At 46.0% G+C, this 16542-nt stretch overlaps 1 protein-coding gene across 1 annotated transcript in view; it reads left to right on the forward strand.

Annotated features, from left to right (window-relative positions):
- Nucleotides 1-3155: 3155 nt before the first annotated feature.
- The window catches only part of SMS (spermine synthase), a 50368-nt gene continuing 36981 nt past the window's right edge, over nucleotides 3156-16542 (forward strand). Inside the window, exon 1 of the mRNA XM_027533792.1 lies at nucleotides 3156-3485. Within this exon, the coding sequence (XP_027389593.1) occupies nucleotides 3437-3485 (49 nt within the window). The 5' untranslated portion in view covers nucleotides 3156-3436. The remainder of the gene's footprint in view (nucleotides 3486-16542) is intronic.

The following is a 16542-nucleotide window of genomic DNA, read 5'->3' on the forward strand; positions in this document are numbered from 1 at the left end:
TTGTTTTTAAGAAAGGAAGTGATTTCACCACAGCTGTACACAGGAGGGAGGGAGGCAGAATGTCTCCAAGGGTCCCAAGCGAACTGGTGAAAAAGCAAAAAACAAAACAGTAAAACAAAGGGCTGCTGGGTAGCGCTCCCCGCCGGTCCCCTACCTCTCTGCACAAGGAAGGTTTGGACTGTAGCCCAATAGGTGGCCTCTGGGTTCTTCTAGCCCGAGGAGGTGTCCAGTTAGCACTCCCACTTCCCTGCCACCACCACTGCCTTCTCCTTTTTAACACAGTTCTTTTCTGTTTTCGATTTTCTTCTTCCCAGAAGGTAGTTACTGCTATTAACTGTGCAGGATAGTGTGGTTCTTCTGAGTTTTTACAAACTGTTGCCGACGTGCAAGTTGGCATGACTGCCTATAAGCAGATGGACCCCTGCAACATGAGTTTTAGATGAGAGAAGTGTCTCACAGTGAGTAGCATTTTGCAAAGAGGGTCACCTGCAGTTTTTCCCCTCTAAGTACTGACTTAATCTTATTGTCACCATCTTACACCCACCACCACTGCGCCCCCTCCCCACCCCACCCCATAGCAACACCTGCAGTGGAATAGCCCTGCAGTGTGGGGATCCATGGGCATCACAGAGAGAGAGGGCTCAGGAAGGACCACATGTAGCAGTGGGGCCTGGCTTGGGTTCTCTGGGGAACGCTGATGGAAGCTGGGCATTGCTCTGGATTGGGTGCTGTCAGGAAGCAGGGTTGAGTCCTGATGGGGTGTCTTAGTAACCTTACAGAGCAGGAGGAAGACCAGACTAAGGCTGGGATTGGTGAAGAAGCCAAAGTCACTCCTAGGAGCCAGGACCCAGGGACATTCGGTGATTTTGGTGGTTTGGACAAGTTCCTGCTCCGTGTTCTCACAAGATTCCGGAGTGGTCCTGTTTTTGTTCAGTCCTATCTTGAACTCAGAGTGCCCTCGTCTGATGTTGGAGTTCTGGGGAATTGTTTGTGTTCAACAGGAGAGTGCCTGGCCAGCTTTTGTCACATACCAGGCGTTGCTTTTCTCTGTCTCAGGACTCCTTTGGGCCAAGAATAGATGAGGGCAGTCAAGAGGACATTAATCCATGATGTCTACATTTTCACCATTGCCAAGATTTTGTTGATGATGAGGAAGTTGCTTCGAAAATGCAGGCTGGAGTTGGGTAAGTCTCTTCTGTTTTTTAAAAATTTATTTATTTAAAATGGCTGTACTGGGTCAGATTGTTGCAGTATGTGGGCTCTTTAGTCATGGCATGTGGGATCTAGTTCCCCAACCAGGGAACCCAGGTCCCCTGCACTGGGGAACTAGATGCCACACCCCAGCCACTGTACCACCAAAGAAGTCCCTCTTCTGCTTTTTTGTTGCAGGATAAGTTGCTGAATTCTCTGATGTGACCACAGTTGCACAGAAGACACCAATCAACTCTAACACAAACAGTTTCCACAAAGTGATTATTCGTCCTCTAACAGGCCTTGAAGCGAGGGGCCTAGATTATAAAACCCAGGCAAGGAGAACACCTTCCAGAATCCAGATAGGTACTCACAGCCCAGTTGGAGGTATTTAAAAAGGCCTCAAGCCTTTGATTCCTGTCCATGTCCTACTTTTAACAATCTTGCCAGGATCCTGTAGTTGGTAGGTGATACAGGCATTGTAAACATGCTTAAATTACCCCAACAATGCTGGCTCCATTTATCTCTGATGCTATGCTAACATTATGAAGCATTTCTGTTAAACTCTGCTTTTGTTGTGGCTGTCTGATGAGTTAATGGCAGAGTGTCTTGATTTTCCTCTCTGTCTGTTTTGTACCTGCAGAGTCAAGGCCGGGCACTAGCTCTGGCCGCTGTCAGCTGTCCTGCCAAGACACAAGCTGCTAAGCAGGACTGGCTACATAATTTGCAGGCCCAGGGCAAAATGAAAACAAGGGGCCCCTCATTCAAGATTTATTAACAATTTCAAGACAGTGAGAGCAGAAAGTTAAACCAAGTACAGGACCCTTCTGAGCCTGAGGAGGCCTGTCAGAGCCCTGTTGCCCCTGCAACATGGCAGAAGGACAACTGGGTTCCCAGGGCCCTAACTCCAGAGGAATGGCCAGAACTGGAGAACATTCCAGGAAGCAAACAGGAGCTGCAGTCTGAAGATAAGAGACTGAAGGCCAAGATAGCAGAATAGCTACTGAAATTGAGGACCCTGGGATCCACAGATGAAAGGAAACCGTTCAGGGCAACCAACAGGTGGCCTGGGCAGGAGAAAATCAATGTGGGGGCTGAAAGCAGATCCAGTTCTTAACAGGATGGTCTATCGAAGGCCACTGATGAAGAAATTGGCCCAGTTCTTGAAGAAAGGTGAAGGACTTGGCAAATAGCCAATAGGGAGTGTTTGCAGAAGAGAAAAGTTTAATATCTAGGTTCGCCCTGGGCTTGTAACAAGGTGGTAGAGCTCACTGATCTAGACTTTGTCCGGCCATTTCAGCAATTCCTGAGGAACTTGGGAATGCAGGGAGAGGCACAGAGGACTGATATGATGATGGAGGCCTTTGCCCAGTGATAGTGTCATCAAGAAGGCTTTAGTGCCCAGATACTGATGTCCTCTCCTTTGCACATCTTGTTGAATACCAGCTAGAACCCTGAAGTCATAGAGAAGCCCGCAGCAGAAAGGTTCACTGCCATGAACAGAGCCAGCCATCAGTGATGGACGAGCAACTCTAGAAGCTGTAATTTTTCAAATTAACGTTAACCAAGTTTGCCTCTCACTTGCTTCTTCCCGGTGCCCATTTTTCACAAAAAACGTAGGTAACTAACATGTAATACCCAAGAGCTTTCTATTCGGTGCTGAAACGCAGAGCTGGCCCTGGCTGATGATAATGGAAATGACAATTCTAATGGATTAAATTGTAGCATTTGAAGAGTTAAGAAAAAGGCGGCAGTGCTTTTAGACTCCAGGGTGGATCCAAGCATTTCATTTTCTTGGCTTGGCCAGGAAATCAGAGGGGCCTGGGCTTGGGGGCCGGTCTGGGGGAAGTGCGGGGGGTGGGCCCCCCGGAAGTCGTGCTGCGCTGTTTAAACCTAAGGTGACCTAACGGACGGCGGGAGCGCCCGCCCGATCCTCGGCGCGGGGCGCGGCCATTGGTGACGCACGCCGGGGAGCACGGCGCCCACGTTTCCACCATTGCCTTCGCGCGGCCTCACACCCGGCGCTCCGAGTCCCGGGCTGCGGTCGTCCTCTCTTCTTCCCTCCCAGAGGCGGGCCCGACCCCGCCCCCGGCGCCCCGGGTGGCTCCCGGCGGCCCCTCCCACCTCCTACCCTCGGCCTCCCCGGCGCGGCGCACTCCCCGCCGGCCGCAGCCTGACACGCCGCGCGGCCCCCCCAGTCTCCCCGGCCGTCTTCCCCAGGCATGGCCCAGGGCCTCGCCTCACTATGGCAGCAGCACGGCACAGCACCCTCGACTTCATGCTCGGCGCCAAAGGTGAGGGCGCGCGCCCGCCACCTGCCCTGTCGCTCCCGCCGCCGAGCGGGCTGGGGCCGGCGGGGCCGGGCGGGGCGCGCGCCGCGGGCCGAACAATGCGGACGGCCGCGCGGCCCCGGCTCCGGCGCGGGCGTCTCCCCGGCTGCCGCGTGCACCGGCGCCCGCGCGGAGGCCGCGCTCCTCCTCCCGCCGCGCTCGGTCCCGGCGGGAGCGCGGGGCCCTGAGGGGCCGCGCCGGCTCCCTCCTCGACCCGGACCGAGCCGGCCTCCGGGGCCCGGGTCGTCCACCCGCGTCCCACGAGGGATCGGTCGTCCCCGTCGGGGTCCCGTCGGGGTCCCCTCGCGTCCCCCGCGCGGGAGGAAGACTCCGGGGTGGGGGCGCGCGCGGGGGCCGGACCGCAGGACCGTTCCCCGTTCCCAGTTCCCTGAGGCGGGCGAATTCCCCGGGGGCAGGGGCTCCCCTCGTGGGAGCCGGCCTGGGGCAGGACCGCGCCGCGCTCGTAGAATTCTCAGACAACTGCGTAGGAGACAGATTCCCCCGGAAAGGAACGGGGCAGGGGAAAAGGAAACGATGATTATATTATTATTGGGCGGGGGTGGGGGGGTTGAGGTCCGAGCGCGGGAACTGTTAAGTCTCGGGATCAGGGAGGCTTCGAAGACCGCGAGCCGGCCAGAACAGAGGGCTGGGAAAGTCCGGACCGACTGCAGGAATCGTGGAGACGAAGGGTATTCTGCACGCCTTTTTCTGGTGCTTCTAACACGGGGTGGGGGTGGGGGGAGGGGTAGGACTGCTGGTCTTTTTTTCTGGTGGCTTTTAAACCTGTGAGTGCCGCAGACTTGAATCTGCGCTTCCCGTCCGTCCCACTTGGAGGTCTCACCCAGGTCTTGCTTTTTCACTGTCTTCCTCCTCATTGAAGCTAGAGCCATCTTTTCTGTTACTGTTGAAAACATTACTTTCACACTTTCTCTCCCTCAGCCCCCTCCCCCCCCTTTTTTTTAACTTCTGAGTACTCACTCAGCATTCTCCCAATGTAAATGTTTTCCAAGGGCATAACATGAGAGGGAAAAAATAAGACTTTAGGGACAGAAGGAAGACCTACGTTTGCGTCGTGTCTTGACTGGCTCTGGTTGTGACTTTCTCAACCTTTCTGAGCCTTATGGTAACAATGGAGGACAGTGCACACTTCGTAGGGCTCCCCCGCCCCGGACTTTTCAATGGAGTTTCTGTAAAACACTGCAAGGTTGTTAAGTAGTATCAGGCTATTTGGGTGGTGGGGAAGTGACAAGGAGAAAAAAGCATTTCTTAGTTCGCTCCTTTCTGGTGTGGGGCTGGAGATGGCTGGGGAGAATCAGAAGATGAAATGGTGATTGCAGATAGCTAAAAAGGTTTTGTTGAGTAATTAGCCTGCTAGCTTTAGGGCTTAGTGAAGTTTCTAGCATACACAACTTAGAGGTGAGGAGAGTGAGGCTTGGGGAAGAAATAGTGGTTCAAGGTCACTAAGCCGCTAAGTTGAGTTTTTGGTGACAAGCATGTATGAACACTCACCTGTTCTCATTGAACGTGGGTTTTCTAGGCTGTCAGGAGGGTAACGATGAGGTTGGAAGATTTGGCACTTCCCTCAATCTAAGTGCCCTTGCTTGAAGCCTTAAACACTTTTCAGCTTAATTCAGGCCGTTCCCAATGGCCTTCTGTGTTCCTTTGTAGAAGCCAGGGGAAAAACTAGAGAACTTGTACATTTGGGGCAGTCACTGGTTAGAGAGGGAGAGAGAACTCTGGACCTGCAGTTTGGAAGGGAGGAGGAGAAAGAAGCTGGCAGGTTCGAAGTTGGTGAGGTGTGGAAGTAGCATCTAAATAATTTAGTTGTGTGCAGAGAAAATTAAAAAAAAAAAAAGATTGAGGAGAATTCCCAGCCAGTTACTCTTAATTCCCAGATTGTTAATCTTCAAGATGAAAAAGTTTTGATGGCAAGATGAAGAAAGAAGATACTAAGGGGACATGTGATTATGCATCTGTGTTAGATCTTGAGTCTCTGCTGAACTGTTTCTGGAGAAGGAGAACCGTGATTCTTAATTGTATTCCCCCATCACTTGATTTTGGGTGAGATACCTAAGGTATCTACCCTTGTACAATAAAGGGATCTGGCTAAACTAGGATCAAAGTTTTTGGTTCTCATTAAGGGGCACTTGGTGAGAAGTCTACCACCTGTGAGGTCTCCAAAAACATTTATTTTAATTGATAATAATGAGTCAAAAGACATTACTCTTGGCATGTGAGTATTGGATGTGACTCAAGGGTGAGTCAAATGCCTGTGGAGCCTGGAATCATGTTCTTTTTCCCATTTGTCAGTAATCCTTCCTAGTGCTCCAGTTCCATGATGTGATTTTATTGGAATTAAACTTGAACCACTTAGTTATTTTACTATGTTGCGATTCTGTATAACATAGTTACCACTGCAAGCCAGCTAGTACCCAGCAGCCACTGGGCCATTGCAGCCAATTATAGGTTGGGCCTGGCTGTGCCTGTTTAGTTCTGGTTGATGAGGTAACTCAGGAAATGTTAATTGCTGCTGGAAAAAAAAAAATCTCATCTTTGATCTTGTAAGTGAAGTATTTCACTGTGAAGACCCTTGAGCCTAGAAAACACTTTGTGATTTCTCAGCCTGAGGCTAACAAGAGTAAACATGTCCCATATTGGTATAGCGTAAGCATCTCTGGGCAGGTGGAGGACACGTGGTTTGTTTACATCAGGCAGCCAGCAAGTGTGCGTTAGAGGTAGAGGAGAGTGAGGCGCGCCTGACCTCTGCCTGCCCTGGCAAGGTAGCACTCTTCTTTTTCATGTCCATTTCATCCCCGGGCTGGGAGTATCTTTGGAAGCTGACCTTCATGGTCTGGGATACAGACCTGTTGGTTCTGATACATCATAGATGTTTGAGAAGTACTGGTTAAATACAGTACCTGATTGGTGTTACGTTAAATGTGGAAAGCTAAAGTCCACTAGAGGAAAACCAGGCACACATTTACCTTTAGAATGTGGAGAATGGGTCCTGAGTGGGGAAACGTGGCCAGTGCTATTGGGTCCACCTTTTGGACCTCTGATCTATATAGTTGAGGTAGGGAAACAAAGTGACTTGTGCCATTCAAATGAACAAGTTAGTTTCATAACAAAAATCTTATTTAATACATTAAGAACACGGATGTTCGCTGATGGCTTCGTGGTTAGGATTCTGGGCTTTCACTGCCATGGCTTGGGTTCAATCCCTGGTTGGGGCCTGAGATCCTGCAAGCGGGTGCCACTGCCAAAAACAAACACAAAACAACATAAGTATCCTTGGGAATTAAGGGCTTAGCCAAAAAAGGTGTAGGATAGGGGTTCTTAAATCATATCGCCTTTAACCCTCATTGGGAAAGCCTGTGGAACGCTTCTTAGCATAAGAATTTTAAATGCGTAAAATAACCCTTAAAAAAAAAAAAAAAAGAACATCTTCAAAATAAACCCTCTAATATGTGGCATAGTAAATAGTAATATATGCTTCTTTAGTAACGCATTAAAACATAGTCTAGCTTCGGGCCTCATAATTTCCATAATTTTGAAGTAGAGCCATGAAAATCGGTATTTCAGCTGTTATTTGATAAGCAAAAACTGCGTTTCTGTTGTGACAATGGCCAGGTAGTTGGTAATGTGCAGTTTTACAAGCAGCAATGAATAAAATGTTAAGTTTCAGTTAGTGAAAATAAGGATGTATGTTTTTCTCATCTATGTTCACAGAGTCCCTGATTTGTGTCTAGTGGCTCTTTGGGAGTCCGTCAACCCATAGATCCTAGGAGCTAGAGAGAGGACTGGAACTGTCATTTCTCTATATTGTTCCTTTTGGGAGGAGGTTAGGACTTCCCTGGTAGCTCAAATGGTAAAGCGTCTGCCTACAATGCAGGAGACCTGGGTTCAGTCCCTGGGTCCGGGAGATCCTCTGGAGAAGAAAATGGCACCCCACTCCAGTACTCTTGCCTGGAAAATCGCGTGGACGGAGGAGCATGGTAGGCTACAGTTCATGGGGTCGCAAAGAGTCGGACACGGCTGAGCGACTTCACTGCACTTCACTTCCACCGAGGCCAAAGCTGTAAGCAAATGTCCCTGCTTCTTCAAAACATCTTTCTGAAAACATGAAAGCCAATGTTTACTAGTTGACTCCTGGGCTAGGCTCTGCCCTAAGCTCAGAAGACATTATTTTATGTAATCCTCACAACAGCCCTATATGGTAGGTTCTCTTATCCCCATTTTAAAGGTGAACACATAAGCACATTGAAGTTTTTCTCTTAAGTGGGGTATCTGTGATTCAAAGCCCTGTCTCTCTGACTCCAAGGCCTTTTTGTTAATTGCACAATTGTGAAGCGTCTGAGTTAAGGCAGTGCGTCTCAGTGGCCATGTCCCCTGCTTTGCCCTCCACCAGTTTATCGCTGTTTCCTCAGCTTGGTGAGGTGCTGTCGGCATCCAGTCGGCCAAGGATGCTGCTCAACATACTACAGTGCACAGCATTGACAAGCCATCATGTCTGGTGCTGAGGTAGAGAAATCCCCAGTGTAAGTTCTAACCAAGTTGTGATCTGGGTGGCCAATCATTAGCAAAATTTCCCTGGTTCTTTTTGGAAGTCTCCATGGTGCCGGCAGGGTGGAGGATGGGCCTTACCTTCCCCTGAGGTTTGCACTGAGGTCCGTTAGTGCTTCGTACCCAGCAAAGCCTGTGGCTTCAGGTGACCCCTCCCTGAGTTCCTGAACCATCGACCTCTCCACCAAACTCCTGTTCTTGCATGCGTTTACTGAGCTGCTTTCTGGTGGAAACATCATCTTTGTGTATTTTCAGTAGCTATTACTATAAGCATAAAACTTAAGCCAGTTTTTATTGCATCTGGCTTTTTTTGTTCTTTTGTTCAAGCGTAGAAAAAGCTTTTTCCCTTCCCCTTCAGCATTATCATTATCTTTGTCCCATTACACTTTATCCACCACCATGACACCACCCACACCCACACCCCTGCTTTAACAATGAAGCTTGGGGCGGCTGCTGAGTGGGGAAAAGGCATTCACAGGCCCCACGCTAGACTGACATGAATCACAGTCTTTGAGGGCTGGGTAGTACCTGGAATTTACATTTTTAACCAGCTTTCCTCCCAGCACTTCTGATGCTGATTAAGTATGAAAACCACCACACAGTAATAGGATCCTCATTAAAAACAAAAACCCCCTTATACCAGAAACCATGCCCATCCACGTCTTTAAGTGCTGTGGATTGTGCCTGCTACCCTCTCAAATTCCTTGCTCACTTTTTCCCTGGCTACTGTTCTTGGCCACAATCTCTCAACTTGTCTCTCTTGTTGGGGAAGGGCTCAGTCAACAGATCCCTGCCCCTTTTCCCATTTCAAAGCCTTCCTGTGACGTTTCATCACGTTACAGAATGACTTGAGAGTCCTTATCAGCACTTGCAGGGTCCATGAAGGTCCGTTTCTACCCATTCTGTATCCTCACCCAACACACAATTGAGTCTCACACTCCTTGTGCTTCCACATAGCACCTGGACTTAGAATTAATTTTCTAACAGCCCCAGGGAAGGTATTTTTTGTGTTACATAGGTATTCTCTCATACCTTAATTGTCTTTGAAAATGTTTTCTAGTCTGCCTGGGAAGGTCCCTCCTTGGAGTCAGCCTACGTTTGGCATGCTCTTCGCTCCCAACTCTGCAAGCTTCTTAATAGCTCTGATCGTGCTCTATTTGACCCCAGGCTGAATAATTGCACATTGCTCGGAATTCATCTTGTGAGCTTGCCATTTAAAAATTGTGTAAACCTTAATGGTTTTTTCAAGTACAGTTCTGAAACTATACCCATATCTTTAAGCCTGTAGAGGTAGCATATGGTAAAATTGTTAATACTTTTGCTTTATATCAAAAATCCTCACCTAGTTCTTACTTGGTAGTTCTCTAGTTGTTTTAGATGCTTTGCAAAGGATGATAGCTGTTTAAGAAATTGACTCTATAATCCAGGTATTAGGAATAATCCCCACCCCAGCTAACAAGACGTATTTTTTTCAAGTAATCTGAAGCTCTGCAGGTGATGGTTTCTTAAAAAGTGTTTTCCAGTTTAATAACCGACTGGTAGATGGTTTGTCTTGTGGGTTTTTTGTTTTATTTTTGTGGGGGAGAGCTGGTTTCATTTTGCAGTGGAGGAGTTAGCAGTTTGGAATGTTCTTTGTCTCCTATTTTTTTTTTTGGCTGCCCTATGCAGCATGTGGGGGTCTTAGTTTCCTGACCGGGGATCGAACACCCACTCCCTGCAGGGTCTTAAGCATTGGCCTGCCAGGGAAGTCTCTCTTTGTATCCTCTTAATTGTATAATGTAAATGGTTTTATTTGAAGGCCTTCCCTACCTTCTTGGGAGGTAGACTGAAGTGCTGTGGTCTCTCAAAACTTTGAAAAGTTAGAGCGTTTGGTGTTGAACTTGGGACCATGGAAAGATTTGTAATTATGGACTTTGTAATTTGAATTGAGACCACCGTGGTTATAGTAACCCTTGGCAGGTAAGGATTAGTTTGAAAGTTACTGGATTGTGGTTGAGCATCTGTTTAGAAACGTGTTCAAGAAAGCTATTATTGATTTTAGTTTTTGGAGTCACGCATATTCTGGGCATTTTAATCCACCATTTCACTGCAGTTGTAAGCTAAACCTGCTGGTGTGCTCTGTGGCTCCAACCACCATTTCATGGTAGTTTAATTACAGGCTCAGTTCTTTTGAAAAGTCGGGAAACCTCCTCAATTGAATTCTGCAAACCAAGTATGTAAACCATTGCACAAATGCTCTTTTAAACCCTTACAGCTAGGCACTTTTCCAGACCCCGGGAAAAGACAACTCTGCAGCCCTAAGTTGTGGTGGGCTTGCATTTTGTTAAACTGACGATGTCGCTTATGTTCTGGAAAGAGCCCCTGCACTAGTGGCTGTACTTGTGATGAAAGATATTTATGCACTAAGTTGCAGAGTCAAAAGGAGCTGGTAAGACACAGTAGCAATTTCTGGGATCCTGAGCTGACTTGACCCTTTGGGTAGTTTCCCATGTACCTTAATTTCACCCTTTGCATAAAGGCACCAGTGATAACAGGATCCCACACATTGTGTTGTTGGGTGGGATGTCCAATAAAATATTTGGAAGAGTGTCAAGCGATACATAAAACACTTCACGCTAATTGCAATACTTAGTGCTGAGCACTTTGAAATTCTGCCAGTGGGTAAAGATGATCAGTTATAAAGAGGTGTGAATTTCACTTACTGAAAGATAAGGAAAGTTTTGCTGCCAAAAAAAGAGGCAGAAAATAAAGGGTTGGCATGTGATTTGAAGGTTGGTCTGATTAAAGGACCACTCCAAGTTACTAAAGCAGAAGTTTAAGAAGACATTTTGATTTTTAAGATAACACTTCCATGGGTTTCTGTTGCATGACTCTCTTTTCCCCTGGAGTGGAAATTTCTCCTGTGAGACTCCTGAGCATTTTCTAGGCTACTGTTATATTTAACACCAAATGCAGATTACAGTGGTCAAGCAGTACTGATAGGATAATGGGCATTCTGAATTTCTAGAAAATATTAGAAGAGATCTCAAACTGGGTTCAACATGGAGCCCTTTCTTTTTTTTTATTGAGGTGCACTGTATTCGTTGCAGGTGTACAGCGTCATAATTTGATATGTGTATATATTGCAAAATGATCACTGCAGTAAGTCTAGTTAACATCTGGCACCATACATAATTTGAAAATTATTTTTTCCTCTGGTGAGAACTTTAACATCTCTTCTTAGTAACTTGCAAATATGCAGTATGGTGTTAACTATAGTCACCAATGCGTAGTCACTGTGCCGTGCATTACATCCTGTGACTGACTTATGGGACCCCTTTTCTTAGAACCAGTGCTGTGGATCACACTTGGGAAAACAGTAGGGGTTTAACACTGAATTTTTGAACTGTTTAATGCTGTAGCTAAGTGGCCCAGTTAGTTCTGGGGTTGTAGGAAGTCGTGGGCCTGTCAGTCCAAGTGTTTGATGTTCCTAAATGGGATCTGTCTAGGTTGGAGAGGAAAAGAGCTTAACACCAGTTTTTCTGTTTGGAATATGATAGGTCATTTAAAAAGAAAGCATTTTGCGGATGTTAAATTGTTAATAGAGTTCGCATGCATATTTTTTTTCTTTGCATAGAGGGTATGGCTTTCCTTGAAGAAACTGCAGAAGCTGTTCAAGTATTGGTTTATACATTTGTCTTTTTAGGTGTTTTCGTTTTAAGTTATGTGCTCATTTTAGACTCCCTACAGGGTGTAAGGAAATGGGGAAAAACCCAGATCTCTGATCTTATGACAAGTAGATAACCACTATTGATGTGTTGGTATGTGAGACAAATGGCTTATTCTTGTCCTATATATAACTAAAGGAGACAAAACTGTGCTGAGATTAAAAGCACTGGATCTTTGGAGACCAGTTGCTTGACTTTGGAGCCTAGCTTTACCACTTATTAGCTCGGTCACCGTGAGTACATCTTGATGCCTTGGCCTTATTGAGCTGGCTGCACTTTCAGTACTTAGCAGACATTCTTGCCTCCTTACTGATAGCATTCTGTCCATTAACGTTAAGTACGATGCTGGTTGTAGGTTTTTTGTAGATAACTCCTTATCAAGCTGTGGACATGCCCCTCTGTTCTTATTTCCTGGGAGCTTTTATTTTGAATGGGTGTTGAAGTATACCAAATACTTTTCTTCATCAATTAATACCATGTGTTTTTATTTTCTTCCCTAGTTTATTAATACGGTACATCAGATTGATTTTTTTTTTTAAAGTATTGAACTTGTATACCTGGAGTAAATCACATTTGGTCATGGTACATAATAATTTTCCTATATTGCTAAATTAATTAAGGATTTAAAGAATTTGTTAAAGATTTTTGTGTTTCTGTTCATGAGGGGTATTAGTTTGGTTTGTAGGTTTCTCTTTTGGGGCTAACTTTGTCTTGTTTTGCTGTTAGGATAATGGCTTCATAAAATGAATTTGGAAGTGTTCTCTCCTTTTTTATTTTCTGTAAGAGATTATGTAGAATTGGTGTTTAATTCTTTAAATGTGTGGTAAAATTCTCTAGTGAAACTATCTGGGCCTCAAGATTTCTTTTATTTGGAATTTTAAAATTTCAAGTTCAATTTCCTTAAGTTATAGGGCTGTTCAGATTACCTGTTTCATATTGGTGGGTTGTGGTTTGTGTTTTTTGAGGAATTAGTTCATTTCCTTAAATTGTCAAATTTATGTGTATACAGTTGTTTGTAGGATTCCCTTATTATCCTTCTGGTGTTTGCAGCATTTAGAATGATAGTTCTTTGGTTCCTAATACTGGTAATCTGTATCTTTTTTTTTTTTCATCAGTCTTGCTAGAGTTTGTCACTTTTATTGATCTTTTCAAAGAAACAGTTTTTGGCTTCACTGATTTCTCTATAGTTTTTTGCTTTCAGTTTCATCGATTTCTGCTGTTATCCTGTTCCCTTCCTCTGCTTGCTTTGGGTTTTTTATTTATTTTTAACTGAAGGATAATCACAATATTGTGTTGGTTTCTGCCATACGTCAACATGGTTGCTTTGGGTTTATTTTTCGCATTTTCTAAGTTCTTGAAGTGGGAGCATAGCTTTGTGGGTTGAGACTTTAAAATGAAGGCTGGTACTTTAAAATACTCTTAACTCTCTAGTGTGAGGCTATTCCTATTAGTTACTAATGTAACTTTTATGTATTCGTTAAAATGCAGGGTTCTTAGTTATGCAGGTTATTAGCTGTTATTTTTTTCCATATTTAGTAAGTTGCTAAGTTAAATGTAGAAAATGTTGCTTGGATTATTCCAGTCTCGAATTCTAGAATGTCACTTCTGAGAATTCAGCTTGTTGAATTACAGCTGAGCATCCGTGCTTGTTGTTTAAGAGTTTAGAGTTGGAAAAGATCTCAGACTTGGGGTCAGCAAACTAAGGCCCTTGGACCAAATCCTGCCCTTCTGGCATCTTTTTGTACCATCCTCCAGCTAAGAATGATTTCTGCCTTTTTACTTTTTTTTTTTTTAATTTCCAGCAATGCTGCAGAGGCTTATGGGATCTTAGTTCCCAAACCAGGGATTGAACCCAGGCCTTTGGCAGTGAAAGTGCCTAGTCCTAACCACTGGACTACCAGGGAGTTCCCTCTGCCTTTTTAAAGGGCAGTAATTCAGTTGCATACAAACGATTGTGACAGGACCCGACTCAGCCTGCGAAGCCTGTCGTCATTCCTGTGTGGCCCTTCACAAAGCAAGCCTGCTCACCGCTGCCTTTAGATATATAAGCCAGCTTCAGAGCCGTCTGGAAAATGTGCAAGTACAGGTCCCAGGTGCCTCGCCATCTGTCGTAGCACATGCCCCCTCCCTGTGCCCTCAGTCTTTGTTGCTGTGCCATTCTCCAGCCACACTCACTTTGCAGGTACCTCCTGGGCCCTTCTGAGGTGGGCAGACTTGGGTGTCGACTTGGCTGAGTCTGGCCTAGCCAAAGCCAGAGCAAGGGAGGGTGCCTGGGCTGCCTCGGGGCATTTCTGACATGAATGTGATTTTTGACATCCAAGTTCACAAAGTCCAAACTGCTTTATCTCCGGAAATCGTATTTCATGGTTGATTTGCAGCCTAGCATAAAAACTCTGGCAGAAACCGTAGCATTTTTTATAGCAACATACATGTTTTTCATAATAGGTCTGAGCTGGGAGAGAGCCTGCCCCCCTAAAAATAGTGGGAAGAAAGCTGGATATTCATATTGTTTAAGTGATTGGAAAACTTATTTCATCCTTCCTGGACTTAAAAAAAAAAAAAGTCCTACCTTTTCTACTTTGGGAAAGAAATCTTGTTCTCCTTCAGAGTGGAGCCGAAGGCCGTGCCTCCTTGGGTCAGCCTGTCTTGTGCCCTCCCCCTGCCGCTCCGGAGATGGGGGGAGGTGGCAGGTGGTGTCTGGAGCTCTCTCCATGCCCCGCGGCGGACAGCAGTGTTGAACTAAAGTATCATAGGAGCAGTCGGTCCTCCTGGGCCAGGCACCTCAGGTCTTTTGTCCTCCAGCCCCAGACCCTGTCCTTCCCCTCTTGCCACCTGCTTGTCCTTTGGGGGTGCTGCTGGGTCTGCTTTAGCTCCCTTGAACGTCCCCTTCCTGTCTGTCAGGGTGAGCCTGACCCTCCGAGAGGGTTTATTGTGCCTGTGACCTCTTCTCTGTGTCCTCTGACCTGGTGATCTTCCCTTAGTCTCCTCCACACCTCCAGGCTGGTTGCCTTCTTTCTCCCCTGAAAGCCAGGGCCATGGCGTTTCTCCAGCGGCTCCCAGGAGAGGGCAAGCGGCTTGATGTTCAGCGCCTTGTGGCCAACGAACAAAAAGTGTCAGCTCCCCCACCACCAAAAGAAAGCCAGGCTTTTGCCTAGTCTCCCTTTTCTTTGCTTCATTTTATAAATCTTGGTTTTAGCCTCCCACGTAGGTAAGTCAGGATGTGAGGATGGGAGAGTCTGAGCCACATGCCACCTCTGGGGCAGGAGGTCCCCCCCTGCCTTTGCCCACTGAGGCTTGTGGGTGGTGGCTGTACTTTGAAAAGTATCCTAGTCTTCAGGAAAATGGCCGTACCAGGAAGAAGAGCTACACTATGTTATTAATATTAGTGTTCTGGTTCCAGAGTGTAGAGGGATGACAGTTGTGTCTCATAGATTACTCTTTTTTTAAATCCTCCTCTAGTTTCTTAAGGAGATTGTTTCTAAGTTGCTCTTATTTTAAAGTAGAGCCAGGCTCCTGCCACCTCCCCAGTAGGTGTTGGGGGCCCACATGACTGTGGGAAATGCCCTTTTCACTGCTCCTGCGGTGGGAAAGGGGAGGCCGGGAAAGGGGAGGCCGGGTGGCGAAGCAATTAGCAATGTGTTGACAGTATCCTGAGTGCACCACAGTGTGACTTTTAAAAAATAGTCATTGTGGCTGGTACTGTAAACAGTCCCATATGGTTTTCCTTAACATACGTTTGCATGAAAAGAGCTAGGGTGTTATTTCTGTGTTATATGGCTGTCAATTCAACTTCAATAGGTCCTTTGCTTTCTGTCTTGAGTTATTTTTTCCTGATTTAGTTTTTCTTCTCTGTGCATATCAGAAACTGTGCTCTGAAAATACGCCCAAAGTTTTGATGTCATTGTCCCTTTTAGAATTCTGCAGCCCCACCCTGATGCTGGGATTTATTTATTTATTTTTTTATTGAGGCAGTTGTAATTGACATAACATTTCAGGTAATGATTCAATAAGTGGAAATATTGCAAAATGATAGCCCAGTGTCTGCTTAACATCCGTAAGCACACGTAATTACAAATTATTTCCCTTGTGATGAGAACTTTTCAGGTCCACTCTCCCAGCAGCTTTCAAATATACAATACAGTATTCATGACTAGCTGCAATGCTGTGATCGCACCCAAGGCACTGACATGGGCTGCAGACATGTGTTAGTGGCAGGAAACCATCTCCAAGGCCTCAGACAGCATCTACATGAGGCAGCCCTTCAAACACATTTTAAATGATGAGGGTGGTGATTGGTGGGGATGGGTACAGAAGACCACCCCTTGCGACCCCTTTGAACTGGTACCTGTTTGTTTTTTGTTTTTTTTTTTCCTTTGGCTAAGTGGCTTGCAGGATCTTCATTCCCTGACCAGGGATTGATCCGGCACCCCCTGTAGTGGAAGCTTGAAGTCTTAACCACTGGACCAGCGAAGTCTCTGGGGCCTGTCTTATGGTTGATTGAAGGGTAGAGACTGGCTTCTGGAAGTTTGTTGCCTTGATTACCTCACAGTAACTGAGAGTATAAAAGTGCCGTTTGTTTGTTTGAATGTTTTTGGACCACTTTGCTGAGAGATATGACTCATACAGTTGCTTAATTAAAGTTCAGTGGTTTTTATTATATTCCAAGTTGTGCGACCATACCACAATTTTAGAACATGCTCGTCACTCTAGGAAGAAACTCTATGCCCCTTGGCCGTCACTCCATTCATTCC

This window comes from Bos indicus x Bos taurus, chromosome X (assembly GCF_003369695.1).
Source record: "Bos indicus x Bos taurus breed Angus x Brahman F1 hybrid chromosome X, Bos_hybrid_MaternalHap_v2.0, whole genome shotgun sequence".
Lineage (NCBI taxonomy): Eukaryota > Metazoa > Chordata > Mammalia > Artiodactyla > Bovidae > Bos > Bos indicus x Bos taurus.